At 32.5% G+C, this 18,234-nt stretch overlaps 2 protein-coding genes, 1 long non-coding RNA gene and 1 pseudogene across 8 annotated transcripts; 3 read left to right on the plus strand and 1 right to left on the minus strand.

Moving 5' to 3' along the window:
* The first annotated feature begins 538 nt into the window (after positions 1 to 538).
* On the plus strand, positions 539 to 4,768 carry LOC133819742 (uridine kinase-like protein 3). Of its 6 annotated transcripts, XR_009886442.1 has the most exons (7): positions 539 to 886; positions 1,118 to 1,236; positions 1,446 to 1,542; positions 1,819 to 1,898; positions 3,573 to 3,705; positions 4,544 to 4,610; positions 4,704 to 4,755. XR_009886442.1 is itself a non-coding variant. In XM_062253066.1 (6 exons), the coding sequence occupies exons 2-6, from the start codon at positions 1,150 to 1,152 to the stop codon at positions 4,558 to 4,560; spliced, it is 414 nt and encodes a 137-aa protein (XP_062109050.1). In that variant the 5' UTR covers positions 539 to 886; positions 1,118 to 1,149; the 3' UTR covers positions 4,561 to 4,697. The 6 variants fall into 6 exon arrangements, 3 of the variants coding, with proteins under 3 accessions (XP_062109050.1, XP_062109051.1, XP_062109049.1); XM_062253066.1 differs by lacking the exon at positions 4,704 to 4,755 and having other exon boundaries at positions 4,544 to 4,697; XM_062253067.1 differs by lacking the exon at positions 4,704 to 4,755 and having other exon boundaries at positions 540 to 886; positions 4,525 to 4,697.
* Positions 4,769 to 9,340: 4,572 nt separating this feature from the next.
* On the minus strand, positions 9,341 to 9,832 carry LOC133815663 (S-protein homolog 6-like). The gene has a single exon (XM_062248476.1). It carries the CDS (start codon positions 9,830 to 9,832, stop codon positions 9,341 to 9,343), a length of 492 nt encoding a protein of 163 aa, XP_062104460.1.
* A 1,871-nt stretch (positions 9,833 to 11,703) lies between these two features.
* Positions 11,704 to 14,894, plus strand: LOC133815664 (probable UDP-N-acetylglucosamine--peptide N-acetylglucosaminyltransferase SEC; annotated as a pseudogene).
* An 846-nt stretch (positions 14,895 to 15,740) lies between these two features.
* On the plus strand, positions 15,741 to 16,114 carry LOC133816783 (uncharacterized). The gene is made up of 2 exons (XR_009885462.1): positions 15,741 to 15,917; positions 16,048 to 16,114. It is a non-coding gene; the product is annotated as an uncharacterized LOC133816783 (long non-coding RNA).
* Positions 16,115 to 18,234: the final 2,120 nt, after the last annotated feature.

Below are 18,234 nucleotides of genomic sequence, written 5' to 3' on the forward strand. Positions count from 1 at the left end.
CTCTCAATTACAGTAAGCTTTTTTTTTTAATATCCATTTTTGTATTTATGGGGTATTTTTATGCTCCGATCACTGAGTTTATCATCGAGACCGTTGATGGAAAGCGTCTGAAGAAGTACAAGCAGGTATAGAAGTTCATTTCTTGATTAGGATGTCGGACAAGTTATCTTTTTAGTTAATTTGAATTTTGAGCTTAGTATACTTGTTGAGTGGACTGGGTGTTTCGTGTTGAATATTTGAAGGTTTTCCCTAATTTGGAAATAATTTGTTTATTCATGTGTTTTATTGATTAGGGTTTCGAACAAGCTCTCTTTTTAAGTTAAAGATCATTTCTTGATTTGTGTTTCGGACAAGCTCTCTTTTTTAGTTAAAGATCATTTCTTGATTTGGGTTTCGGACAAGCTCTCTTTTTTAGTTAATTTGAAATTTTGGTCAGCATAGTTTGGTAGACATGGTGATTTGATTGGGTTTGTGTGTTGACGATTTGAAGTTTTTCCATAAATTGGGACTAATTTGTTTATAAATTTCATTTCTTAATTTTGATTTAAGACAAGCTCTCTACTGTGGTTAATTTGAAATTGGGTTCAGCATACATATTGATTTGATTGGATTTTTTGTTGATTGTTTGAAAGTTTTCTCCAATAACATGGGGAAGAAAACTGATCCAGTGATCACAAAGTGCAAGGAGAGTGACAACTGGACCAAGGTGACTTTTAAGCCAGATTTGGCTAAGTTTAACATGACACATTTAGAAGATGATGTTGTTGCGCTGATGAAAAAGAGAGTTTTTGATATGGCTAGATGCCTTGGGAATAATGTGAAAGTGGAACTTAATGGAAAACGAGTTCCTGTGCTATTAAACCAAGCATTTAAACCAAGCAATGAGGTTTGTGCTATTAAACTTTATGTAATTTAGTGCCCATTTGTACACAGTTTCTAATACCTATATCTTGCTAAAAATTCACAAAAATATAGTATATTTTTAGCCATTTAGTGGGGTACATTAGAATTCGTTTGCTTTGTAGCCATAACTAGCCTAACTATGGTATGTATTTCTCCTATATGGTGCATGCTGTCTCTTTCATGTCTTTTGATGTAAAATTACTTTTATTGTCAGATGCATTTGATAATGAGAAACTTTTAGCTTCTATGGATAAGTTGAGGAATGGGCAAGCAGTAGATATTCCAAACTGTGACTTCAAGAGTTACAAAAACAATGTCTTCCCGCCTAGAAGGGTAACTTTTGTTTTCTTAACATGCTGGTCTAATGAATTTCCTCTTGTTTTCTTATACTTGTCTGACCAAAGAGAAGTTATAGGAGAATTAAAGTTATTCAGTACTTATAGTATGTGCATGCATGCAATTATCAGTATGTTTCTTATCTCTATTAGAATTCTGAATTAGAGGACCCTTACTTCAATAATATGGCGGCATATGCTGTGCAGGTAAACCCTTCAGATGTGATAATTTTGGAAGGCATTCTCATTTTTCATGATCCCCGTGTTCGAGAGTTGATGAATATGAAGATATTTGTTGATACAGGTCATTTATTTTCTTTTTTATCATTTAGGCTACTTGATGTTCTTACTCTATATTTCTGATGCTTTTCATTAGTTACTACTACAAATATGTGGTCTTGAGATGCTTATCTGACTATTTTTTTTTTCTAATTCATTCAGTATTATACCATTACATTTAAGATTCAATTAATATAATGATTTCTTTTATAGTTTCTGTATTAACTATGGGATGCCGTGATATGTCACTTTATAGTGTTACTAAGTTGAGGCACTTCACATTGAAAAATTTTCAGTGCAGATGCTGATGTTCGTTTAGCAAGGAGGATAAGGCGTGACACAGTAGAAAAAAACAGGGATATTGGTACAGTTCTTGATCAGGTTAGCAACTATTCATGTAATTTTGTAATCATTCTTATTGTCAAGAGATTATATCTTTGAATTTGTGGGCCTCAATTAAGTTTAAAGTATCAATGAAACTTATGTAATCATTCATGTAAATTGCATTATGTTTTTGATGCAATTTCTTTATCTTTTTGTCCGATTCTTGACCAGTTTTCATGATATCAAAACCAATAGAGAGGATTGCTTTACTTCTATGTTGGAAGCTAATACTAGATGCAAGCAAACAACAAATTATTCTTCAGATACTGTCATTAGTTTATGAATGGGTATTGAGGGTTCCCAAATTATTGTTGTTATTATTATTGTTTGGTATGAAATTAAACTAAGATATTAATAAAAATGAAACATTACAAATTAAAGGAACGTGTATGAGGTCATTACAACAACCCAATCCCCACCATAGTCTTCATCTTAAAAACCACGGCAGCTTCTTGGAGCAGCCTGTCCAACCTGAACTTTGACCATAAAGATAGTGTAAATGTGCAATGAACAAAAATATGATTCACACTTTCATCTTTTGTTTTTACAAAGAACACTCCAACCCAAAAAAGATAATGGTTAGAACTGTCTATCTGTCTCTGGGTTATGATATACAGTCTTACCAGCCATGTGTGTGTAATCCCTCACCTCGAATCTCCCAAAACTACTATTATCTCAATCTTATATAGCCTCACCAGCCAAACCAACATCCCAATTATACTCAAAACTATCTAGTTCTTGATAAATTTGTGCCACAGAGTATTTGGTTTGTTTGGAAATCTTCACACTGATTTTATAACGGGTGATTTATTCTTCAAAGACAACATGCCCATGCCTATACCTGCTTGTACTCTAAGTTGAGGTCTGATTTTCCTTTATCTGAATGAGGCCTGATTTTCCTTTGATATTTTTGTTTTGTTGAATAATTGGTGAATTAATCTCAATGTAGTTTTGGTTTCTTATATTTGTATTAGTCTCGCCACAGTATATTCTCTAATGGAAGGTCCAGATTTCCTTTTTATTGTGCTATTATTCAGCCCTTGTAAAACCTTTCATGTAGTTGTAGTATACTTTAGCTAGTTTGTTGGGTAACAATCTCCATGTTTCTCTCACTCTATAGTTTGATTTTCTATGGACTTTTTTTCTTTTTTGAATAATTGATGAATTAATCTTGATTTTGAGGTATACTGTTGTCTTTGATATAACTTTTATGTAATTTCTTTTTTATTGTTTTGTCAGGGTGATTCTCATTCTTTGCCTTGCATTATTTCTCTTAAATAAAAAATACAAGTTCTGTTGTTTTTTTTATAGAAAAAAGATATAACTTTTGTGACTTAATTTAGAGTTGGAAAAATAAAATACAAACACTGGACTGTACTGTGTTTATGGTTGTGCTTGTGATAAATCTTACAGTTATTATTGTTCCAATGCCAATTTCTAGAGATTGGCCCTGAAAAATATGGTGCCAATGAACACTTATTTTTGTGTCTATATATTTTGTATGTTAGATGTGGTATTGTAATGAGTTTATTTTGTTCTTTGCTCTTCATTTCCATTTATCTTTTGGTAGATGTCCAGTGATAGATTAGATTTACTGAACTATTCTTTGGGTGTGCTACTGTGAAAATTGGTTCTTTCTGCATGTTGATGATGTATTTTTAGTGATACCAGGATAAAAATTGGAGAGGTGCAGAATCTGAAGAAGAAGATGACAGTGATAATGAGCTGGATATGTCTGATGAAGACAATTCTTATTATGCAAGGAAATCAAAAAGTAAACAACGTGGTAAAGGTGGACATATTGGTAAAGTAAACAAGCTTATGATTTTTGATAGTTCAGGGGTGAGAGAAGATAATCTCTTACATGGGACTTATCATGGAATATCTTGTTTGCGTTACTATATCTACAGAGGTCATTTGATGATACCCATAGGTTGTACACAAAGTCAATTGGAAAAAAAAATTAATATTTGATAATAATACACATGTTCTTTTTTCTTATTATTATTTTTTTTTTGCAGTAATTTTTTGTTACTATTCTTAATGTGCTATGAATTGGGCTTTTGGCGGGTTATTATTTGGAAAAGTACCTTGCCATGCCAAATTTGTAATTCTAAGTTATTTTGACTGGACTTAACTCATTGATGCAAGTTTTGTTATAAAAAAACAACTATTTGAATGCGCAAACCCCTTTGGAATAATTTGTAAAACTGTTATTGAAATTTGATAGAGGTCCTTGCATGTATAAATGGGTGGTGATTTTGGGTTTGTGTTTCTGATGCTAGATAATCATGATTGATAAGATTTAGTGGATACCCTTTTTTGTTGGTATATGATTGGATTCTTAGGCTGTAAAATATAATTGACACCTTGTCATCTTTCTTTTTTTTAAACAGGCTTATCATCTTTTTATTAATATACGGTTTGCTACTTCCCTTTTAAGATTGGTATAGTTAGTTTACATAAATAGTTCAGGCATGTTGTCCTAAATTAATTGGGAAGTATTGACCTCTTTGAGGGCTCATTTTAACTAAAATCTTAACTGGAACTTGTTCACTTTCTTTCAGTTTTTCATAAATTTTAGGTAGCATAATATCTCTGTTTTTTTTAATTCCATTTGCAGCTTAAAAGTCATCCTGCAGGATCACAGAGAAAGTGAATGATAAGTGGGAGGTTTGTGTGAGCCTTAGTGATGGGCAATTTCAACAGGTATTTGAATTTTTATGTTTAATGAGAGTACTTTGATGCTGTTCTGCACTTTTAAGGGTGTTTTATTCTGATTGTTTTCTCTTGTTAAACCAGTTTAGCTTTGTAAATTCGATTGCCACAATCAAGGGTGGAACTCATGTAGATCACGTCACAAGTCAAATCACTAATCATTACTTTCTGTATCTTTGTTTATGTTTTACCTTTTAAACTTGCAGTGGCGAAGTCTGGCATTTTGGATAGTCTTCTTTCCTGGGCCAACTTCAAGCAGAACAAGGATCTTAAGAAAATAGATGGAGCTAAGACAGAAAGGGTTCACAATATCAATAAGCTGGAGGATCAGGTACTGAGTTTATATTTCAAATGAATTTCCTTTTGTTTCCACACTTTATTTAATAGTGTTGTCATTTCTTTCATTTTAATTAGCAGTTATTGTTGTCACCTAAAACTTAAATTAGTTATCAGTTGTGTTAGTGCTGAATTTATTCTTTAATATATTTATGAGCTTATATGCCTGTGGTTGTGCATTATGTAGGTTGATCATTCTCAATTTATTTTGGTCTATGTGTATTATTAATTTTCATCATGTCCTAATGCAATTTATGATATTTGGTAAATGCCTTGTTCTAATTACAATTCATTTATCAACAAATTTATACTTATGGTTCAAGACTAGACTATTTAATTGGTGAAAAGATTATCTGGTCTAAACTTGCTAGATAATGAGTAGTATAGAGGGGGTAGTTATGAAACTAACTACCATATAACAAACTCTTCAGCAGACAAACTAACATAACTAAATAATATTAACAACTAGTGCTTTCAGAAGTGAATCATGTCTTGTTAACAGAATGATTTTTCAACTGGTTACAGGTCTTTCCCAGAGCTTGGACAACAATTTTGATTTCTCTAGTAATCTTATTCATTTTGTTCTCTGCTATATATATTGGGACCTATTCATGTTTTCATTCATTAGTAATCTTATTAGTATAAATAATATGAATATATTATCATTAGAAATATAAACAATTAAGTGGTAGTAAAAAAAGTTACCACATAAGAGAAAATTCCAATGCCATATCATGTGAATAGTCTTCCCATGTCAAGGGACATAGCTCTCTATATCAGAATTTTTTTCAACTCAGAAACTGACCCATTTAGTTTTGTAGCCTCTGCTTTTCTCTTTGAATTTATTTTGATTCTTCAATTCCTTGTTTACTTTTAATCTGATACTTGTGTTTCTTATGTTTTGGGCATGAAAACTATGGTGTTTCCCTTTTTTGGCTCCTATACTTGTGTTACAGGAAATTCAATGAAATTATACATATAATGAATTATGTTTGTGTAAAAATTATTTATATAAATATACAATTAATCAGTCACATTTTTTTACAAGTGGTTTGAATCATATTCAGATTGAAAAGAGAGAATAAAATAGATAAGTGAAGGGACTAAACTATATGAAGGGACTTAACAATAAGTTGCATCCATTCCATATATTTCATAAGTTAATTAAAGTATGTGATGATTCTAAATGAATCACTCATAAGTGAATTGGCTATATGGCAGTTTAGTTAGTTATATAAACTGGTTCATATAAGTAATTTAAACTTTATATGCTTACATGTGGAAACTAGAAGTCTTATGTTCTTAATAATAAAATGATTTTTTTTTACAATGTGCAGGTATATTGAGATGATTTCTTTGGAGCAATTCTTGACAATATTTGTAGTTGAGGCCTTTAGAATGGAAGAATGTATTTCACTAATTTTTTTATACATTTTTTGTTTTGTATTTAGTGATAAAGAAATCTGAATTAGACATAAATTATGTTGTAATATGATTTCTTAAGCCTAGACTAGTAGACTAAATATTGTAATTACATAGTAATTAATAAAAATCTATTTATGTTACCTTATTTGGCTTCAACTTTCATATTTGTTTTTCTAGTTTTGTGTAAGTAAAAAAAGATTATGCTTCTCTGAGCTAATATAACACATGTGAACTAAAGTGTAGTATAACACAAAAAAAGTGTTATACTAAAGTATAGTATAACACAAAAAAAGTGTTATACTAAAGTATAGTATAACACAAAAAAAGTGTTATAGTAAAGTGTAGTATAACACAAAAAAAGTGTTATAGTATTGACTATAAATAACATAATTCAAAACTTATCTATATATTAAAATAACACAGAAATTGTGTTATCGTTGATAGTACAATAACACATCTGTATAACACTGATAAAGTGTTATGTAAAGTACCCTGACCTACGATAACACAGTCTGCCTTAACACATCAGAAAGTGTTATCGTAGGTTTTGATAACACATTTTTGGTGTTATTAAAAGCATTTTTTCTTGTAGTGCAACGTTCCTGAGAGCTCCGATCATCTGAGCCCCAACTATGGATTGAATAGCATTCGGGAGAAATTGAGAAATGTGAGCTCCAGAATTTGAAATTATCTGCACTAGCAGAGTGGGAAGAGGAAATCAGAGCCATTCTATGTGCCTCAAGCTCATGTCCCTGGGCTTGACCACATCCTTAAATCACCATTCTCTCAACTCATAATCCGTGAGCATTCGGACTGTGACGTTGTCTGGAATGTCAAACGATTTGCGTATGCGATTGTATGCAGCTTTGTACCCTTCGCGGTCCACAGGCTCGGGAGACGAACGTGAAGACATGATTAGGAGAATTGGGAGATTGGTTACAAGAATGGAAGGACGGTCGATCTTAAGGTTTTTTCTTCTGAGTTTTTCTCTGGAAAGGCTGAAATGAAGTTTGAAAATTTTGAAATGAAGTTATTTGAACTGAACCAAAAAAATGGGAAACGAAATGCCATAATCGAGTGCAATACTCAGTAAATGTGCGTGCATTGAATTCTGAATGATGCATGTCAGGGGTCTATGTGATCATGCGCCTGCGGCCTGCCTCAATTAACGGGAAGTGACTGCTTTGGGCGAAATTTTTGGAGTTGAAGAGGCGACCCAAGGTTCGACTGAATAGGCGTGCCTCATCCATTCTAAGCTTGGGCCGGGGGGCATCTGTTGGGCCCAAATTTTTTTTCCACTTTAGGTAAATTGAAACGGATTGTTTTGACCCTGCAGAAGCTCCACGTCAGAAGCCATGAGTCAAAGGCGGTCTGTGCCTCTGACCTCTGCACATTTAATTGATCCAAATGTATATTGGAGGGAAATTCAATTATTCCTCCCACCAATCGGGGGATAAGCTTAACCAACTAGCCACCTCACATTTCTGTTCTATAAAATACTGAGCTTTTACTCAGATGAAGCGATTGAAAATCTGACTTAGGCATCAGAGTGTCTTTCTTGCAGGTACCCCCGACAGATCAACAATCGACAAAGTTTTCTTCACCATCAGAGAAGGACCGGAGAATCAGAATTCATCGGCAAGTACCTCCAGATATAGAAAGGCAAAATTGTTGCATCAACAGTGTTGTCTAAGGTTTAATGGAATACAAGTAGTGCCTTTCGTTTTGTAAATTTGTTACTATTTTTGGCTAATGTTTGTGTATATTTATATATATATAATATTGTAATGGATATATAGTGTGTTATATATGCTATATTTATCCTTATTGAAATATTCAATATATGAAAGTATACACGTTACTGTTGTTATAGATTTGTGGACGGATTGGGTTTCTAAATGTTTATATATTTAGTATGTATGTAATTAAGAAAAATGGTTAAAATGGTTATTCCTTTATTATACATGGTATTTGGTTATATTATTAATTAATGATTTAATAAGTGAACTGGATAAAATTGTCTGTCTTTAGAAAAATGAAGCCTTATAAGTTATATATATATATGCATTTATTTTGACTCGGAATAAAATGGATTTTTATATTATTATTATTATTATTATTATTGTAATAAGGCGAATTCAAATTTAATGAATAATTAAAAGTGAAATGAGAAATAGTTTCTGGTGTCCAAGAGAAATTAGGCTAATCCAACGTAATTGGGTGAGTGAGTGTGTGTGTATATATAGGGAGGGAGACACAGAGTTTAAATCTCCCACAAAAAAATATATTTTATTAATTATATTAACAATAAATAACATACACTAGTACTCTTCAATTTATTTTTGTACAATTTTGTTTTTTTTTTTTAAAATTGATAATCTGCTTTTATATAAAGAGGCCGATATCTAATTTAATAGGTATTATATTAAATATATTATACTATAATATATAGTCATATATACTATAATATATGGAAACAAACCAATTTTTTTATGCTGATTTCTGGAACTTGTTTGTTGAAAGAAGGAATGAAGCAATGATGAAATTTTCATAAAATGAAAAACATTATATTAATTATCGATAAAAATTTATTGCATGTGAGACTATATATATATATATATATATGCATGCACTACAATCTATGACAAGTTCTCTTTAATGTTTTCGGAGATTAATATATATATATAGTAGTATTTGTATGGATAATAGTAGTTTTATATATACATATATTTATATATATATATATGTAGTTAGAATAAATCTAAAAGGGTGAAAATCGATTTTCATACTCAAAGAAACATATTTATTGAAATATACGTACTCTACTAGAAAATTTTACATTACAAGAGACAATGAAATATACTTTAGTGGAACAAATGCATCTATTTTATTGAAAGCATAAATATTTATATATTCTGTAGAATTGGAGATGCAAGAATCCATCACATAAGATGAAGTTGTTAAGACCATTTGTAAATAATATCAGCAGTTGTTTGATTTGAACCCTCTTTGAAGCCATAAATTCCATCATTATGAGCCCTCCAAACACACTTTGAGGCGCATCTGAATGAATCTCTGCTTGCCTTAAAAATATCATAGGATCCTGTTCCACCAACCCAGGTAAGACCACAAAAAAACAAAGTAGTACCCGTAAAATTGATTCGGAATTTAAACTCGTAATCTTGATTGTTGGCCACAACATGAGCACCTAAATCATCATCAGCGGACTTGCAATGAACTGTAAGTTGGTTTTGATTGTCCAAATTGTTGAAAATTTGAACCGTCGTTTTATATACGAATACGCCTCCGATTTTTTCATCATTGCTAGAATTCTCATTGTTGCCATTATTTGTAGACTGAAGATTCACTCTCGCTGCTTCTATCAATGATGATGAAATCATAATCAGTAGTAAGTAAATCAATGACAAAGCTTTTTTCTCAAACAACTTCATCTTTCCTGTAATATTATTTGGTAGCAAACAATTTTTTTGAAATATACACAATTACATTTGATTTGTGAGCTCTCTTCTGTACATATATATATACACAATATCTTGGTATTATGACGTGATGAGGTGGTTTAGAAAAATAAGAAGATAATCACGAAATGAATGCCTAAATCCATATGCAATTACCTTTCATAAATGTATTAACAATTAAAATATGGAATTTTGGTGTTTTATTCGGTATATACGGTAGATGACACTATTTTCAATTATACTGTGAATTTAATTAAAAGTTGCATGTCGTTTGGGATAAGACGCTAATCACAAAATGAATGGCTCAATCAATGTGCTGCCTTATGGGTATAATGGAAATATGGGGAAGTTTTTTCTACGAATTTTAATATATATATATATATATGTAGTATGTATGTTAAGTATATATATATGTATAGAAACTGTTAAATGGTGATAGGATTATAAAGATATTGTATTGCATATATATGGCTTTAAATTATTAGATTTGTTTTTTAAAAAATTAATAATTATATACAGAGAATCCAGGACCCAATATATTGGTTTGAATTAAAATGATTTTTTTTTCGAACATAATTTAAAATGCTGATGCTATTGTTCTGGTATGAAGCTAATTTTATGGATTGGGTACTAAGTGACCCAAATGATACAATTGCATATAATTATTCACGAGAAGGAAGTGTTTTAATTGTTACATACACTACGATTGTTGTTAGTGAGAATTTTTTCGACGCTAAATATTCTTGCTAATGCTTTGCCGCTAATGCAAAGCATTAGCAAGAATTTTTAACATCCTCACTAATACGAGACAACAGCAAGGATATTTGTTCTTGTTAATTAAAATATTATGTCACTAATATTTTATCGCATAATTAATCTTTGTTAATACTTTATTTATTTTTGTTTTTTTATTATTGATTAATTTATTATTTTTATATGTATTAATATGATAATTTACTTATTTTTATTTAATTTATATTTATTTACACAACAAGAATAAATGTTATTAGCGATGGGAAGGTCCGCCGCTAATGCCCTGACGTGAATTATTGGTCGCTATTAAGGATTATTAGTAGCGGACTGACACACCCTCCACTAATAACATATTATTACCGACGGATAATAGGGGCGGAACCCGCCGCTAATACCTGTGTCAGAGCGACATTTAGCTGCGGGTTCCGCCGCTAATAATATTTTTATTTCATATTTTAATAAATAATTTTATTTAATTAATATTTATCAAATTTAAATATTTTTAAAAATAACTCATAACAAATTTTAACAAAATAACCGATTAATTAATTTAAACATAACTACTTAAAATTAATATATAATTTTAATATGTATCAAAATAGCTAATATCGATATTGTTATTAAAAATAAATACATTGTTAATTTAATCAAAATACATAAACTATTAACTAAGTAAAATCATTAAGGTTAATATTGTTATTATCCTCATCTTCAACATTTTGTTGTGGCTGTGGCGGCGAGGGCGGCGGCTATGTCTGTGGCAGTGAAGGAATATAAGGCTGCTGTGAAGATCGTCTAAGCGTGAGGTCCCCAAATTGATCCCGAGGTTGTGGCTGTATCGGGGTGGATAAAAAAGGTTGTTGCGACCCACCCCCAAACTCACCATATCTAACATATGGCTGCTGTGACGAACCTCCAACCCCCCCCCCCCCCCCCCCCCCCATACCTAACATTAGGTAGCGAATGCTGCATCGGTTCTCCTTGAAAATCGGTAAAGTTAAAATATAGTGGAGGAGACTGGGAAAAGCGTCCAAACATGTATTGATTTTGATACTACGGAGGTTTTTGTAACGACACATGTGGCGTATATTATGGAGGAGGTTGTTACTACTGCTGTGGCGGTGTATGAAGGTCAGGATGGGTGGTGTTACTCTGAGAAGACGTACCACCTTCAGATTGTGATGGAAAATACCTCTGCAGAAAACTATCAAACTATGGGTCATACAGAATACTGGGTTGCTGAAGTACCACCATCTGAATCGTCTCACGCATTGCCTTCATCATCAGAGCCATAGTAGTCATATCTTCATTAGGCATAGGAGCAGTATGTGCTTGGGCTTGACTTTGATCTGTAGAGCTGAAGGTTGTCTTTCTCGCTTTCCCTTTCACCCTATAACCCACTCCTCTTTGGTAGTCAGATATCTCCCTGAGTACTTTACTTAGTATCTCATATTGATCGACCGGGGATGAATCGATGCCAGATACATTACCAGACCCCTCACTCTGTTGTTGAGACTGCCTATCAAGCTGTGACCTTTGAAGCTCCGCCGCCATTTTTTCTTGTATAAAGAAAACATTATAAACCTAAATTAGAAACATTAGAAACAAGAAAATAATAATATTCACTTACATAATCTTGTTGAGCTGCCTCGTTGACAAAAGTTTTTGTCGATTTTTTCATATGAACATCCCTCCAAGTATCAACAACATGCGCATCTGGGTTCTCCTATACAAATGTAAACAAAATGTTTTAGAATGTGTTATTTTATAAAATTAAATTAACATCTTCACTTACATATTCGTGACACTTAGCTGCCAACGATTTTGTGCCTTGTGTTATTGCATACTTCATTTGTTTTCTGTTTGCTTGGTTTTTAGCAGAGCGAGCCAAAAATCTTTTGCTAAAAAACAACTCACAAATATCCTTCCATGTCTCCTTAGTGCAATGGTCAAGTGTCTTAGAGAGGACATTCTCCCAATCTTCATGTCCAGTGCAATGATTTTTGAAGTGTTTATATGTCTGATGTTCTTTCACTACTACAAAAAAGGTTTTTTAGGAATAGCATTGCAAGTCCTCTATTTGAGAGCCTTAAAAACTGAGGTTTTTTAGGACTCGCAAGGGGAGTCCTAAAAAATCTGGTTGAGTGCCTTTAATTAAGTTTTTAGGACTCGCTAAAAGAATGTCATTGTGAGTCCTAAAAAATCTGGTTGAGTGCCTTTAATTAATTTTTTAGGACTCGCAACGCTAGTCCTAAAAAAATGGGTTGAGTGCCTTTAAGTAATTTTTTAGCGAGTCCTAAAAAATCCCGTTGAGTGTCTTCAAATAATTTTTTAGGACTCGCTTTGCATGCCCTTAAAAGTAATTTTTTTTAAAAAAAAAATGCAGCTACAATTTTCATTTTGATTTTAAAATATATATCCCTTTGAGTGTCGAAAATGTATTAAAAGAAATTTGAAAAGAAAATACTAAAAAAATGGCAAAAAAATTTTACGAAAGAAATTTAAAATTTCTGAACATGTATTGTAATTACACTACACCAAATACCCCTTTCCATAACACATGAATATAATATTAATAAAAAAGTATTATGCTAGAGTAATATGTTGGGGCCACTTTATGAAAAAAGGGCGGTAATAATTACACCATCCTGCCACTTACCATTTTTTTTCATTTGTGAGACCCGTGACCCAATTCCTTTCCTTCAATTCCTTCTCCTTTTTCCTCATCATTCTCTCTCCTCTCTCTCGGATCTCTTTCTCCCACCAGAACTCTCTCCTTTACTCTTTCTCTCTCTCACCTTTGTCTTTGTGGAGACCGACCACTACCTTCCCCTACACGCGCCAGCTAGGGATCTTCAGAGGCTGTCGAAGCTTCGACCACACGGGCCCAAGCCCTCACACAACACCAGAGGCGAACGACGACACCGGAGGCCAGCTCTTCTTCTCCTCTTCCCTGTCTGCGGCCAAGCCTTCTTCTTCCCTGCGTGAGACCAGCTAGCTCCAGCCGGTTAAAAAACGACCAATTTATCCATAAATTTTGTTGGGGAATATCCGTATATTGCATTAGTCTGTCCAATACCCATAAATTTTTCCCAATTTATTTATATGTTTTTGTTGGGGAATTTCAGTTTTACTTACCGGAGTTTTCATTTTCTCCCTGAAGCAATGTGTGGTGAAACGACCATTCCTTTTTGCTGTTTGGAAAATGCACTTTTAATTCAATAGTGTACATTTTTACACATTATTGACTTAGCCTATAGTTTTCATGCTGCACTCTTATATTTCTATGTGAAACTTTGTCTGGATTTTATTACTATTCGCCGTTGGTTTATCTAATCTGATATTTGCATTTGTGCCACTCTCCAATGTGTTTGTGATTGGGATGATCGTGAAAATAAGTTTATTGAAGTTGAAGGAATTCTAAGAAGACAGATAAAGGTAAATGTTTTGTGTTGTTTAATTTGATGCTAATTACCACTTTACCAGTCAGGTTCCACTCTAAATCACTCAATCTTTTCTTTTAGATGTCTCTTATTCCTAGTGTGCAACCTTTCCATGCAATAGCCTATCCAATTGATCCAATGCTTGCACTGGAGATAAGGTAAGTATTCTATTGCCTATATATTGCATTAGTCTGTTCCCTTTATTTACTATCTTTTTTGGTCTTGTAGTAGTTTGTTCACTTTATTTACTGTCTTTTTGGTCTTGTAGTCGTAAATATGCTGCACACTGGTCTGTCATTGCATCTTGTTATTCTCTTCCTTCATTCAATTATCTAGCAGCCTTGCCCATAAAGAGCGAAGGTGGAAGTAAAAGGCTAAGGGTCGGGTAAGTTTGAGATATATATTCTCTCTTCCTTTGTATGTACATACTGCCTATGCCCGTTTTCATTCGCTGTTACTGGATTCGAATTCAGGTATGTTAGCAGCAACTTTGGTAACCATCCTCTGTCTCATCTGATGGGTTCTGTCTTTGGTATGCATGATAGAGAGAATGTTGAGGTTGGTTGATTGTTCCAACGATTAATGAATTTTCCCATTTCCTTCAACTACCATGCACTTAAACAAATCTGTTGGCAGGTCTTTTGCTATGCTTGAAGTGCAAATGATGGATCTGAATGGAGGCTGCGTATCCAATCAGAAGTGGAGCATTTTATAGATGTCTCATCCATGTCATCTGATATGATTGCCAGGATGATTTACGAGGATAAAATACAGATCCTTGTCAATCTTAATGGTTATACTAAGGTATAGTATCGCTTGAGTTAGCGAGTGACATTGGGTCAAAGAACCTTGAAACATAGTTATTAAGATTTAGTATGAATTTGCTCTTTTTTTCTTGATGCGTCAGTTTAGTTTGTTTCAGAATCTGATGGCTTCTCAGATTTCCTGCTGCTGGCGAGTCGAGACTCTGCAATTGTACTGCCATTTTACCATTTCTCAAGATAAATCATTTACATGCATAATATTTGAATTCTTTTTTGTTATTTATATTTCATAATGTAGTAATGGGTATTTATCTTACAAAGGAAAGATAAATTAGTTACTGATAAACTATTGGTGTTCTAGATGCTCTTCAAAGAGGTGTACAACCAGATTAGATTATTTTCACAGATGTTGCCATGAAGGGTGAACATATTAAGTGCAGTGCTTTAACAGATTTATTCTTGGACACGTAAGCATGTTTAATAGTTTTTTCTATTTTTTTTATTATTAAAGTGTATTTATCTTAGTACAATACAATATGTAACTTTATTTTGACATTTGATGTTATGGCTTTTGTCCGAGTAGGCCATTATGCAATGCGCACACCACAGGCACTGATGTTCTATGGGCTGGTCTTCCAACGGTGACCCTTCCACTTGAGAAAATGACTACGCGAGTAGCTGGTTCACTGTGTCTAGCCACTGGTGTAGGAAAGGAAATGATAGTTAACAAGTAATGACTTAAAACAAACTTACAATTTGGTTAAAATAAGCTCACTCAATTTGGTAAAAAATAATTGTGGTAACTCACTCAATTTGAATACCAATATGCCCCAAATGAACTAGATTATCACTTGAAAGGTCTCTTTGGTTGTGCGGCTGGGTTAATCTCCGTCAAATTTTAATTGATATAATTAGCATATACTCTTGGCTTTCTACTTTCTCTCTTCTGACTTATCCTTTTCCAAAATGTCGAAAAGTTTGAAAGAGTACGAAGAAAGAGCAGTATCGCTGGCTCTAAATCATCCAAAACTCCAAGACCTTACCAATAGACTCAAAGCGGCTCGCATGACTTGTCCTCTATTTGACACAACACGCTGGGTGAGTTGAGTTTGCCATTATATTCTTATTTTTCTATACGATATGATATGATGAAAAATATTGTTGAGAATATCAGGGTCATAATATTACCTGTGCAAATTATTAATATGACATATATGGTCAAACTCAGGTGAGAAATTTTGAAAGAGCGTATTTCAAGATGTGGAATCTGTACTGCTCAGGTCAGCACCCTAAGCTATTTAAAGTGACTGAAAATGATTCAGAGTTTCCATTTGACAGATAGAAATTAAGAGTCAGTAGTAGACAGTTATTATAAATAAAGTAAAAGAGTATACTCATGATCATATATATATATATATTCTCCCTAGTTAATAAAAGGGTAATATTTATAACTGTTGAATATGCTACAATCTTTTATGATTTTCAAATACCCTTCAGTCTCATGTATATATATAAGTTCTATTTTTGCGTATTGGACAGTCCATAATTTTGTCTATAACTTGCTTTGTTTTTGGTATAATCATATATAAATGGCTTTATGAGTGTGAATGAGGTAAGTTTTAGTTATATATAGTGGGATGTGCTCTGTTCCATAATTTTTCTAATATTTCTGAAGAAATAGTTACAGATTCAAATTGGACCAGTGAGTTAAATGATTTCAAGGAAGCATCATAGTATCACTTTTATATAATTAATTTATGATGTTCTGAAAAAATTTCTGACCATAGTTCATACTTATTATATAATAAATTGCCAAGCTTTTACATTATTTTACAAGTAATTTATATAAAATAAATTAAATGCACTTCTTTATTTTTAACTCCATATTAGCTTTAGATGTCTTGTTTAGTTATTCCTCTTTGAAAGTAAATGGGTTCAATAGAAAGAGATTGTGGGTTCTTTATCATCAGTATATTGACATTACTCTGTCTCTGCATGCTTCCTTCTCGATATTGCTATGAAATTTATAACATAACTTCATCCCAAGCATTAACTCATGAACACACTCTGATATCTTCTAGCCAAGTTTTCGAGCTAGGCTTTATCATTGTAAATTATTCAGCAAATCAGTACGTGGGGATGTGCCATGCAAAATTAGATATGTAGTATGTTGAGTATTATAACTAAAGTGTGTTATGTACATTACCAATTCCGTACTTTGCTTGCTGTTTCATGGGTTTATACTTCCTCATAATTTGTGTGTATTTGTATGTCTTAGGCACTGACTCCCACATCAAAATAGCCTTTTTACTGTTAAGTTTTTGCTTTTAAGAAACTATTCATCAAGTCAAAAAGGAAAACCTGCTTTTGCATAATTAGACAGCAAAGTATAGAAAATTACTATTATTTGACTTTGCGTACATACACAATGGTATATAAATAAATCATATTAAAAGAGAGATAAATCATATTATAAGTATTACAACTGGTTGTGTCATAAAAAATAGAGGAGATCAGATGGGCATATATATTTATATCTGATCACTACAACAAATTTGATATACAATGACTCCCTACAATGTCTTACACCATTGGTGTAAGACATTAAAACTTATCAGGGGTTTTAAATGTCTAATGGTGTAAGACATTGAAAGTGTATATTAATGGCTACAATTGGAAGACATTGAAAATGGTGGAAGACGTTGGAAATAGGCTGGGGTAGTGTTTATGGGTACATCCAACGTCTCCCATTGGGAGACGTGCCACGTGTCCCATGTCTCCCAATGGGAGATGTTGGATGTGCATGGGAGCACATCCAATGTCTCCCACTGGGAGACGTGCCATGTCTCCCACGTCTCCCAGTGGGAGACGTTGGATGTGCTCCCTTCATATATGACCAAATATACTTGTCTTCCTCACATATCATCACCAACCCGGGAGCATGCAAACCAGAGGAGAGAATTGGGGCTGCGTTTTTTTAGGGTTCTAAGGTATGTTTTTTTATTTTATTTTATTGATTTTTAGTTAATTATTTTGTAAATAAATCATAGGTTTTGCATTAGGATGAGTAATATACATGATTTTGTGTTAGTTTTACATTTTTATGCATTTTTTTATATACATTGTATGTTTTTGTGATTTTTCCATGGAAATTTTTAGGGATTTATGATTTTTTAGTTTTTTTTTAATTTAACCTATCACATTGTATAAATTTCATTAGAGTATATATGTTCATGATTTTTTAAAAATTTTATCATTTTTTATTTCGAAATTTAAATATATTTTTGTATATTTGAATTTTTTTTTTAAATTGTAACTATTTTGTTATATATATATAGTTATGTTAAAATAAATTTATTAAATCATTTATAAAATATAAATATATGAAAATTTTTATGTTTTTGTTTATTATTAA

This window comes from Humulus lupulus, chromosome 2 (genome assembly GCF_963169125.1).
Source record: "Humulus lupulus chromosome 2, drHumLupu1.1, whole genome shotgun sequence".
Taxonomy (NCBI): Eukaryota; Viridiplantae; Streptophyta; class Magnoliopsida; order Rosales; family Cannabaceae; genus Humulus; species Humulus lupulus.